Source organism: Betta splendens, chromosome 15, assembly GCF_900634795.4.
Source record: "Betta splendens chromosome 15, fBetSpl5.4, whole genome shotgun sequence".
NCBI classification, from domain to species: domain Eukaryota; kingdom Metazoa; phylum Chordata; class Actinopteri; order Anabantiformes; family Osphronemidae; genus Betta; species Betta splendens.
In genome coordinates, this window is record NC_040895.2 from 67,526 (window position 1) to 80,025 (window position 12,500).

The following is a 12,500-nucleotide window of genomic DNA, read 5'->3' on the forward strand; positions in this document are numbered from 1 at the left end:
TGTCTTTGCACCTTGGCTGTCTTCCATCTTACGGATCACGTTTTTGCTTTTCTAGAAAGTGCCCCAGCAACAGATCCTGATATGTGCAAAAGGAAGTCTGGCTCAAGCACAGACGAGGAGGAAGTACTTATGTTGCCAGTTAGTACACACACAAAGTATTTAAAAAAAACTAGTGTTGTCACAGAATTGCAGCTCTCAATTTAAATCCTTTTTTTTTCTGCAGGTTAAAGGCCGTGAGCGCTATAACATGTTAAAAAAGATAATGATGCATTAGAACTGGCTGAAAAAGAGCGTAAGTATCTTAAAAACTACAAGACACACACACAACACACACACACACACACACACACACACACACACACACACACACCACACACACACACACACACACACACACCACACACAGAAACTGTGATCGGATGTCACTTTGATAAACATTAGCTGCTACGGAACAGTTGCATGAGACTTTCAGCATTGCATAGCTGTAGTGTTAAATACTTTTCCCTTAAACCAGACGTGTCCCATCTCTGTTCTGCATGGTCACTGTTTGTTTCCTCTCTCCACAGTAAAAACAAAACCAGGGCTTCTAAGGAACTGCTGCCGTCCAGTGGAAAGCGCGTCTTGCAAAAGCAGAACGAAGCGACAGCGACTAGTTGCAATCTGCCTTCTTTTAACCGCCATGTACGAGTACGAACATCTACGATCATGACTATGAATCATTGTTTACCTCCCTTTGATGTTTCTACATTAATTCCTGCCATCAGTCTGAGGGCATACGTTGAGCAGTAACGTATTAACGATACAGTGGGGCTTTACTATTTTTAACTACAAGCCCTTTAAATAGTTTTTTTTATCTCCTGCAGGTTATGTTCAGTGTTGCTTCCTGGCCAACATCCCTCAGCAGGAGGCTTGCACGATCATCGAGTTCAGATGACTGCGCGACCCCAGCCCCCTGTACCTCCCCATCCCTCGTCCTGCCGGGGTCCGGCGCGACCCCAGCCCACGGCGTCTCTGCCTGGAAACAAGACCCCACACGCACGCACGCACGCGCACACACACACACACACACACACACTTTCTCCACTTTATCCAACGTGAAAAATCCTCCAAACACAGCAGTTTATCCCACCAGAAGGATTCCTCCAACGTGGTGGGAAAAAAAATCATCTAACCTGGGTTTGTCCAACGTGAAAAATCCTCCAACACGGTAGTTATATCCCACCAGAAGGATTCCTCCAGCGTGGTGGGAAAAAATCATCTAACCTGGGTTTGTCCAACGTGAAAAATCCTCCAACACGGCAAGTTTAGTATCCCACCAGAAGGATTCCTCCAGCGTGGTGGGAAAAAATCATCTAACCTGGGTTTGTCCAACGTGAAAAAATCCTCCAATACGGCAGTTTATCCCACAGAAGGATTCCTCCAACGTGGTGGAGATTCCTCCAACTTGGAAACAAAACCCCACACGCACACACACACAACACACACACACACCACACACACACCACACACACACACACACACACATCACACACACACACACACACCACACACTTTCTCCACTTCATCCAACGTGAAAAATTCCTCCAACACGGCAGTTTTATCCCACCAGAAGGATTCCTCCAGCGTGGTGGGAAAAAATCATCTAACCTGGGTTTGTCCAACGTGAAAAATCCTCCAACAACGGCAGTTTATCCCACCAGAAGGATTCCTCCAGCGTGGTGGGAAAAAATCATCTAACCTGGGTTTGTCCAACGTGAAAAAATCCTCCAACACGGGCATTTTATATCCCACCAGAAGGATTCCTTCAGCGTGGTGGGGAAAAAAATCATCTAACCTGGGGGGAGAGTCGGGACCTGTCACCGGTTCGTCCAACTTGAAAAATCCTTCAACCCTGGCAGTTTATCCCACCAGAAGGATGCCTCCAACGTGGTGGAGATTCCTCCAACCTGGAAACAAGACCCCACACGCACGCACGCACACACAAACACACACACCACACACACTTACACTTTTCTCCACTTTATCCAACGTGAAAAATCCTCCAACACGGCAGTTTATCCCACCAGAAGGATTCCTTCAGCGTGGTGGGAAAAAATCATCTACCTGGGGGGAGAGTCGGGACCTGTCACCGGTTCGTCCAACTTGAAAAATCCTCCAACCTGGCAGTTATTAATCCCACCAGAAGGATGCCTCCACGTGGTGGGAAAAAAAAATCATCTAACCTGGATTCGTCCAACCAGAAAATCCTCCAACGCGGCAGTTTATCCCACCAAAAGGATTCCTCCAATGTGGTGGAGATTCCTCCAACTTGGAAACTTGTGTTTGTGTGTGCTTTTCACCTGCAAATTATTTCACCACCCTCACGTAGCTTGGACTAAAAACAAACAAAAAAAGAGAAAACTGGTCTTACTTATGAGTTGGTGTTGGTGCCTGCCTGCCTGCCTGCCTGCCTGCCAGCTTGTCTGCCCAGCTTTGCGCTCTCTCTTCATGGCCGCTGCTCGTTTCACCGCCCGCACAGGTTCTAGAGCAGATTTTTTTAAGCCAATCAAATGACGACTCTGAACCAGAAGAGGAATCTGAGGAAGACGTGTCAAGTGAAGAAGAGAAAGAAAAAGGAGAAGCAGAAGAAAGCAGATACAGCAGGACCAGAAACAGATGAAGGACAAGAAGACAGCGAGGGATGTGATCTAAGGCCTGGACACTTCAGATGAAGAAGTTGATGATGAAGAATATAATGATGATGATGATGATGATGTTGATGATGAAGATGATGATGAAATAATAGAAAATGTGCAAAGACTGGAGCAAATAGAACTCGAGGATGAGGAGGAGGATGAAGAAGAAGAAAAAGAAGAAGAAGATAAAACTTTTATCTCTAAAGACGGGAAAATAAAATGGTCCTCCGCTGCGTTTCGCAATGGCGAGGAAGCGAAGGAACGTCCCTCTTAGTCCTCTTTCTGCCCAGGGACCCACAGAGTACGCGGCGGCTCAGGCGGTCGACTTTGAATCGACCTTCCGCATGTTTGTGACAGCCCATGAGCCTTCACAAAATGGCCAGTCGAAACTGCATTTCCTGTGAAGGAGTCCCAGAATATGGCAAAGTGCACTGGCAAGTTTTTGTTCACTAATGGACTGTCCTGTCAACATTCCAAAAAGACATGCTATCGTTGCTTGCTTTTCAGCCTGAATGAAACTTTGAAACGCACATCAACACAAAATGCTGAACTGGCAGGACTCCAAAGGTCCTAGAGACACTGCAGAGGAGGGTTGTCAACGGATCCACTTTTTGCTAGCATACTCTGGCGTACTAATTTGGACTTGAGAAGGAATTATATTTAAGGGGGCAAGAGGGTCTTGAGAAGAGAGCAGTCAACTGTTGCAGCCATCTGGTATTTATAAAAGAAAGTAAATTCATGCATCGTGTGGAGGGATGACAAAGAAAAACACTCCCCGTCAGGGAATCAAACCCTGGTCTTCCGCGTGACAAGCGGAGATACTGGCCACTATACTAACGAGGACCAAGTTCGCCATCTAGTGGTCTGTGAATGACCAACTCACACGTAACACACAATTTTTGTGTGGGATTTTAGCTGCAACAAGCAAGTTTGTGGTTAAGGATTTAGCAAAGTGACCAAAAACCCTTGGGGGCTCCGCTTTAGCTCCATTGATTCACATGTACCCATGGAAAGCATAGTGGGCACCTGCAACAGGTTTTTTGGAAGGCTCTTTCCTAAAGAACTGTCTCTCTCAGCGTTCTGTGGTGTAGTGGCTATCACATTTGCATCATACGTAAAAGGCCCCTGGTTTGAAACCAGGCAGAAAATTTAAAATAATTTTTTGTCCGATGTAGGTAATTAATGTGTGTGACAGCCCATGAGCCTTCACAAAATGGCCAGTCGAAACTGCATTTCCTGTGAAGAAGTTCCAGAATATGGCAAAGTGCACTGGAAAGTTTTTGTTCACTAAAGGACTGTCCTGTCAACATTCCAAAAAGACATGCTATCATTGCTTGCTTTTCAGCCTGAATGACACTTTGAAACGCACATCAACACAAAATACTGAACTGGCAGGACTCCAAAGGTCCTAGAGACACTGCAGAGGAGGGTTGTCAACGGCTGCACTTTTTGCTAGCATACTCTGGCGTACTAATTTGGACTTGAGAAGGAATTATATTTAACCCTCACGCAGCTCTCATTTTTAGACCCCACGAGGGCAACGGAGGAGGGTTTTACATCTGACCCCACAAGTGGGTGAGGATGTGCAGTGGGGGGGTGGTGGTCAGGGTCACGCCAGACCCCAGGAGGAAAGCGAACGTGCAGGTTAGGAGGAGGGAGGTGGGGGTCACGCCAGACCCCAGGAGGAAAGCGAACGTGCAGGGTAGGAGGAGGGAGGAGGGGGTCACGCCAGACCCCACGAGGACACAGAAAGTGCAGGTTAGGAGGAGAGAGGTGGGGGTCACGCTCGACCCCACGAGGACACAGAAAGTGCAGGTTGGGAGGAGAGAGGTGGGGGTCACGCTCGACCCCACGAGGACACAGAAAGTGCAGGTTATGAGGAGAGAGGTGGGGGTCACGCTTGACCCCACGAGGACACAGAACGTGCAGGTTGGGAGGAGGGAGGAGGGGGTCACGCCGGACCCCACGAGGACACAGAACGTGCAGGTTAGGAGGAGGGAGGTGGGGGTCACACCGGACCCCAGGAGGAAAGCGAACGTGCAGGTTGGGAGGAGGGAGGTGTGGGTCACGCTAGACCCCACGAGGACACAGAAAGTGCAGGTTAGGAGGAGGGAGGTGGGGGTCACGCCAGACCCCAGGAGGAAAGCGAACGTGCAGGTTGGGAGGAGGGAGGTGGGGGTCACGCCGGACCCCAGGAGGAAAGCGAACGTGCAGGTTGGGAGGAGGGAGGAGGGGGTCACGCCAGACCCCAGGAGGAAAGCGAACGTGCAGGTTGGGAGGAGGGAGGTGGGGGTCACGCCGGACCCCAGGAGGAAAGCGAACGTGCAGGTTGCGGAGGAGGGAGGAGGGGGGTCACGCCAGACCCCAGGAGGAAAGCAACCGTGCAGGTTAGGAGGAGGGAGTTGGGGGTCACACCGGACCCCAGGAGAAAAAGCGAACGTGCAGGTTAGGAGGAGGGAGGTGTTGGTCACGCCGGACCCCACGAGGAAAGGGAACGTGCAGGTTAGGAGGAGGGAGGAGGGGGTCACGCCGGACCCCAGGAGGAAAGCGAACGTGCAGGTTAGGAGGAGGGAGGTGGGGGTCACGCCAGACCCCACGAGTGCACAGAAAGTGCAGGTTAGGAGGAGGTAGCTGGGGGTCACGCCGGACCCCACGAGGACACAGAAAGTGCAGGTTAGGAGGATCCACAGGTTGGAGGATGGAGAATCTCTGTCTGGAGAAACTGTGTGTGTGTGTTGTGTGTGGTGTGTGTGTGTGTGTGTGTGTGTTGTGTGTGTGTGTGTGTGGTGTGTGTGTGTGTGTGGTTGTGTGTGTATGTGTGTGTGTGTGTGTGCGTGTTGTGATGTGTGTGTGTGTGGGTGTGGGGAATACAAGGAGGGCCGTGACGTTGTGTGTTTCCAAGTTGGAAACTGTTGTCTCCAGTTGGAGAAAAAAAAAAACAAAAATACCCAAATTCAATGCTTTTGCTTTATTTTATTAATTATTTTTCTTTTCATATTACACTTATTTTGTAAATAGTGTTACTACACTGACAACAACAAAAACATCAACAATAGTATAAAACACACGGAATATTATTAGTATTATCCATCCATCCATTTTCTTAAACCGCTTACTCCCTAGTGCGGGGGTCACAGGGGTGCTGGAGCCTATCCCAGCTGGCTGCGGGCGAGAGGCAGGGTACACCCTGAGAGAAACCCACGCAAACACGGGAGAATGTGCAAACTCCACACAGAGAGGCACCAGGGCCGCCTCCGGGAATCGAACCCAGAACCTTCCTGCTGTAATGTACCGTTACTTTCTCGACTCTATTCGTAGGTCCGAGTTTGTTTCCTGATAAAGAACATATTTTGTAACGTTAACCGCGTTTGCTTAAAATGAAAAGAGTGAAAAACTATTGGTATGTACTTCAGGCAAGTCATTTATCCAGTTCATGTAGAAATACTGTCTAAAATGAGCTCCTACTAAAAAAGAACTAAAACACCAAAGCTTATGAAATAGCTTGAATATGAATAATGTAATTGGTCATTAAACAATTATTTAAAGAAAGAATACTTTAAACTACTGTATGTATGGATCTGTAACGATGCTGTAACAGGCAGTTTGTGCTTTGTACTACACGCCCCACTCATCTCAGTAGTTAACACTGTTCTGTGGGTGCAGATGCCTCCATATTCTGTTCTCTACTTCTGTCAGTGCATTCATATTCTACTTGTTAATAGGCCACAGGTAAAGATGGCAACAATCCGCGTTGTGAACCCAGGCGCCCCTGCACATCGTCAGCAGGCTGTGCTGCTGTCGACTAAAGAGGCACGTCTTTACCGGGAGAAGAAAAAGGTCTTCCCAAAACCTCCCCTGGAGCTGCTGAACCCACTCACTGCACTGGACCATGCAGAGACATTCCTCCAAGCAGAGGGAGTCCCTGCACCGTCACGACAGCAGTGTCTGGGACGGCTGGTGTTGCTGTTCGGCCAGTACGGACACGCACCTTTCCACTGGCTTGTGGAGAAACGACGTAGGCTATTATGAAGTAGTAAGTGTGTTACGTTTATCACTTTTGTAGGTGAAAAACTACAGGGGCAACATGTTACAAGCCTTTGACGTTCATCAGCGTTTTGGGGGTTTATTCAGGTTCATTGTTCCTTTAGGAACTTCAGTGAGAATAATGACCCAACTAAATTCATGTACCTTTGTGATTGCAGCATAGTTGACAAGGCACAGAACAGAGATGTCAAACCCCCATAGAAAGGTAGTGTCGTGTATTTCTATTCTCTTCAACCACGACAGAGATTTCACAAGAACTCATCTTTGAGTTTAATAAATCAATAGCATAAAAATTTATTATACATGACAAATTAAATCAATCAGATAATGATTACAAAAGAGTAATAGCAAGAGAGGCAGAAAACCAAATTCACCTGCTTGTTCCTCTGCAGAGAGAACTGGAGAGGTCGGAAAAGGTCCGCTGTGTGCTACCAGCGGACCCTCTGCGAAGCGCTCATGAAAAACCCCAGCCTGTGAAGGCCTGCTTTAACCACCACCTAAAATCTTTCCACATGTCCAAATAAGGACGTGTAGATGTTTTTCTCGGCTACTCTGAAGGTCCTGGCGCTGGGCCGTGTTATCTGTCCAGCTCCCGGATGCATCTGGCCCACCATCAACCTCCTAATTCCTTTCCCAGGTCGGTGTGACATTTTGAATATTTCCTTAGGAACAGCTCGGATAAACAGTTTACGCAACAGATTCTGCGAACACAGATTCTGCGAACCCAGTTCAAGCAAACGCTTTCACCCCAGTCACTGAGGACACACAAACCCATCTACTCTCTGTACTTCTCTCATAAGCAATGATCAATTTTACTGCTAAAAGTAAATGTAAATGTCTGTTTCCTGGAGTCTATCCCAGATGCTCCCCAGACAATGACCCTGCCAAACTGCAAGGGTTGAGGAACAGTCGCTGCATCTTAACCTGACCAGAACATATTGTTCACTTACCTATATAATAATATATAATATGATACATAAATATACTACAGTAGAGAGAGCCAACCAGTGGCTTAAAGACTACCTGACAGAGTATGCAGAGAGCTTCCCACAAGTCTCCATTGTCCTTGAGGCGAATGTGGACAGGTGTATCTACGGTCAGAGAGGGTTTGAGGGCCACACGTTTCAGGAGATGTGGGAACTCAAACCCATCTACTCTCTGTACTTCTCTCATAAGCAATGATCAATTTTACTGCTAAAAGTAAATGTAAATGTCTGTTTCCTGGAGTCTATCCCAGATGCTCCCCAGACAACGACCCTGCCAAAACTGCAAGGGTTGAGGAACAGTCGCTGCATCTTAACCTGACCAGAACATATTGTTCACTACCTATATAATAATATATAATATGATACATAAATATACTACAGTAGAGAGAGCCAACCAGTGGCTTAAAGACTACCTGACAGAGTATGCAGAGAGCTTCCCACAAGTCTCCATTGTCCTTGAGGCGAATGTGGACAGGTGTATCTACGGTCAGAGAGGGTTTGAGGGCCACACGTTTCAGGAGATGTGGGAACTCTACCAACAATATAGCGTTCAAAGGGACAGTCCAGAGAAATTTAGCAATGAACAGAGGGACATAATAAAGAAGGCAAACAGTTCTGTGAGGAGGTGGTTGAACACACCACTGACCCACATCACAAAGTATGCAGATGAAGAATTTCAGGAGATATATTAATGACAAAGGAGGATGGAAGTGTGACATAAAGAATGTTAATCATGTTTCAGTTCAAATCACAAATGGTCCATCTGTAAAGCTAAATACTGTTTGGTGTATGGCAGCTGAAGACAAGGACCTCCAGTTTCAGGCCCTCCTCATGGCCAGAGGATGATGATGATGATGAAACTGGCAGCTGCATCCCAGGCTGTGGAAGGTAAGTGACATGCAGAAAGTTAATGGTTGTTCAATGGTTTGTTTCATAGTAGAACATTTTTTATTACACCTTATTACACTTACACTACTTTTGTTTTATTACTTGTTAGATAGAATAAAGTCCCAGAAGTCACATTCCCGGGATCCCCTGCCCTTGAATTCGCCTTCAAAGACATCCAAACATGCATTACACCCCCCGGATGAGAAGCGTCACTCAGCCTCACAGAACACGTCTGCTGCCTGGCTGGATGAGCCAGAGTCTACTGTTCAGCCCACAGAGGCTCCATCCACATCCCAGGGTGGTGTTCCTCCTTTGTAGACACCTCTAAGTGACTTACCTGTAAGTTATACTTGGATTTAAATGCAAGCAGCATGAATGAGAATCCTACGTTTTAATGTCATTCTGTAGACAAGAATCACCAGACGTGCTCTTGTATGCACCATTTATTTTGCAGGTGGAGTTAGACGGTTGGGTGCGCCTGTGGGAGAAACCTGATGGCATCCCATCTGCTGACATTCACTGGCTTAAGGAGGACACCACAAGAGGAATGTTCACCGCTGTTCAATGTTCTGGTACAAAGACAACACTGGTGTGCTCAAGAGGAGACGGGTGATGGCATCTGACCGCATGTGGTTCTACCCTCCAGAACCTCCGGCCTATGTCGGAGGGGTTCTGCAGGCCCACAGCTTTTTTTCCGAAGCCGTCTGTTGTGTGGCGTCCAGTTGGGGTTTGGAGGTGCTCCCTGAAGTGTCCACAAGGTGACAAGTGTGTGGGGGCAGTAAATGATGTGCATCTCTACAAGTCTGGCTATCACCACCGGGTCTGACTTATGTTGTCTCAAATGTTTACTTTATTGGTGATCTTGTACTTCATTTATTTACTCAAATAGAGTGCTGTGTAACTAGCGTCTGTCTGAGCTCAGGAAAAGGAGCAGTTGATGTGATTTTATGCCTTTATTTGATCTGCTTGTTGTTTTGTTTACAGCCTCGTCACATCTGCGACGTGTCCAGCTGGTACACAATGCTGACTGAGGTTTTGTGCTGTGGCCCATGTACCAAGGCAGGCAGGAACCATGAGGGCATTACAGTCGGACGGTGGCTTGCATGAGATGCTGCTTATTCTGGCACAGCTGAGCGAAGCCCTTCAAGCCATGTTTCCTTCTGTTCTCACTAGCAAGTGAGTAAACTGAATGCATAGTGTGAATTTAAGCAAACAGCAGTGGTTCAGCTGACTCAACTGGCTCTGCTTACAGACGTGGCGTGGACAAAAAACGTTGTGCGTCTTCTGCGTGACAGGACTGAAGGGAACACAATGATCAAAGTGTGGCGGCAGATCCAGGAAAATCATCACGAAGAGTACCTTCACCGCAAGGATCTGTACACCACGCTGCTCATGACTGTGGCAGAACCCGGAGGAATTGTTTCTGCATTGAGGCACAGGTTCCAGGCTCCACCTCCTCCAAGAGAGCTGCCTTCTGCCCCACTTTTGCGCCACGCCTTTCTTCTAGCTGAGGCCAATAATGTCCAGGACTACCGGAACCAGATCCTTTCCACTTTTGGCACAGTGTTAAAAATGGATTCCACCAAGAAAGTATGTAAATCCCCCATAACAAACATTAGTGGAATACAACTGCTTGCTATACTTTTGTTAACAAATGTTTCTCTCCGTAAATAAATTACTCGATCTACCAAATTCTCTGTATGCTCTAGGTGGTGAAGAAACTGTCTGGAGAGGGCCATGGCTCAGCTCAGTGGTTCACCAGTATTGCCAATGAATTCTCCCAAATAGTGACCTTTGTGTTGACCTGTGAGGAGTCCACAGTGAAGCTGGCACCAATGTGCAGTGGAGTCATACAAAGGTTCCGACTGGCTAATCAACCGGTCCCCAAAATTTTGTATGTGGACCATGGGTGTTGTCGTGCACAAGGTCCAACAGCTGTTGAGACTCTGTTTGAGGCTTGGGTGAACAGGGGAATGGTTGTGCGTTTAGACATCTTCCACTGGATTCACCGATTTGACGCAGCCATTCGAACAGACAGTCACTCTAAGTACGCTGCTTTAAGTCTGCGCTGGCTGGCGCTGTCCTGGCCTACAACTGCACTGACCTGGACCTACTCATCAAAGGCTGTCAGGGCCAAGCACCACAGGTTGAAGACTCTGTCTGATGAGGACATTGTCCGAGACCACATTTCTAGGGACCACCTCAACTACCATGTGCGAAGGGTCACGCTCGGGCGCAGGAAACATTCCGGCTCATCCACATGGCGATTGAAGAGTTAAAGGGTTCGGCTGAGCTGGATGAAAGCGGGGTGAGCCTTTTCAAAACACCAGATTAGTACGAACTTAATGTTGTAGGTTTACAGGAGGACAAAAGGCTCAGATGCTACCTAGGTGTAAATTTGTATGTTTGTAAAGATGCCATTGATGACATGTGGGCAAGCCAGCAGCGACACTTGGAGTGCATCCAGGATCCACCAGGCATGATCATGTACAGGGTGGCGCGTATTACGACCATCAACAAAGTGGATGTGCCGTACTACAAATGTCTGCGTGGAAGCAATAGCCTGGAGGGATTCCACAAGATGTTGCCTAATATGATTCCAGGTAGAAACCTAGAAATAGTGTCTGTTAGACACGGGCCATGGATTGTTGTAATGCATTTTTTTCTATGTGTAGGTCCCCACTGTGCTGCACGGCCTAATCAGGTTTACCTGATAAGTGGCATTGCACGGTGGAACGCTGACAGGAGCTCAGATGCTGTGTTTGGGGGCAAAGACGGAGGCACCGGACGTATTCAGCGCCGCTGATTGATCGTCCCAACAGGCGCTGTGAGCAGCTGTTTGGAACGACCGAGGAGGGGAATTATCGGGCCCCAGTTAATGTGGCGTCTAACGAGCTGCTTGGGTTGGAGTACCTGTTCAGCCAGAGCACAGGAGGACCACGGCCATTTTCCCTGCAGGACATGGTTCATGATGGACCTGGTCCAGAGGAGGAGGTTGTCCAGCCGGGTCACCAAGGATACAGAAGAGGCTGATGAGGCCTATCAGAGTGACCCAGAGGCCGAGACTGATGTGCTGGATGCTGGCCTGCCCCACATCAATATGACCAGCCGCGACACCTCCACTGTCCACTCACCAGCCTTTGTAAGTTGCATTTAAAAACTATAAAAACTAATTAACTAACTAACAAACGAGAGCAAAACAAGTAAACGCAAACATTTAAGGAGTGCTGCTTTTCTGAAATGTAGATTTACTGTATCATTTATTTCAGGAAGACGCCTGCAGTCCAAGTCCTCTTCCGGGCTTTGACAAGCTGGAGAAACAGACAGCTGGCATCCACATGGCAGCTTTTCAGTGCCACACACCACCACCCCTGCTTCTCCCACGGCTGGCGATCAAAACCCCTGTCACATCCACAGTCACCAGGCCTTAACCACTGTGTCTTCACCCACAGCAGACCCCTCTTCACAAACTGTAACCCCCTGCACAATGCCCAGCAGCAGTACCCCCTCTGTCCTGGGCAAGATCCAACTACTACAAGCGGAAACGTGATGACCAACCTTCAGCCCTGGAAACCAAGGTGAAAAACTTGCCAGCTTGTGCACTCTGTGGCAAACCCACTCAAGGACATTCTAAATACAAAAAAAAAGACATTTTGCCCTGTAAAGAGCATGTCTTCCTCAAAGGGACTGGAAAACAACATATTCCAGCTACGAGGAATTTGTATCTGCTGTAGACGCTCTCACGCAGTGAGCTTGTCCAAACAGCAGCTCCACTGTACATGTTGTTATTAGTTTTCTTAATATTTATTATAAAGCTGTATTGTATAGATTCTTGATGTTTATGCAAATTGTCAAGTTTATGCAAGTGTGCACAGAGAGCAGCTCCACTGTACATGTTGTAAATTGT

General features: G+C 47.7%; 2 protein-coding genes across 2 annotated transcripts in view; both read left to right on the plus strand.

The window, feature by feature from the left end:
• Positions 1-291, plus strand: part of LOC129603034 (cellular tumor antigen p53-like) — a gene marked incomplete at its 5' end in the record, with an annotated part of 838 nt that extends 547 nt beyond the window's left edge. Inside the window, 2 exons of the mRNA XM_055502533.1 lie at positions 56-138; positions 224-291. Of these exons, the coding sequence (XP_055358508.1) occupies positions 56-138; positions 224-274 (134 nt within the window). The remainder of the gene's footprint in view (positions 1-55; positions 139-223) is intronic.
• Positions 292-9,665: 9,374 nt separating this feature from the next.
• Positions 9,666-10,744, plus strand: LOC114841838 (uncharacterized). Its single transcript, XM_029127001.3, has 4 exons — positions 9,666-9,769; positions 9,889-10,183; positions 10,303-10,673; positions 10,717-10,744. Exons 1-4 carry the CDS (start codon positions 9,666-9,668, stop codon positions 10,742-10,744), a joined length of 798 nt encoding a protein of 265 aa, XP_028982834.3.
• The last annotated feature ends 1,756 nt before the right edge of the window (positions 10,745-12,500 follow it).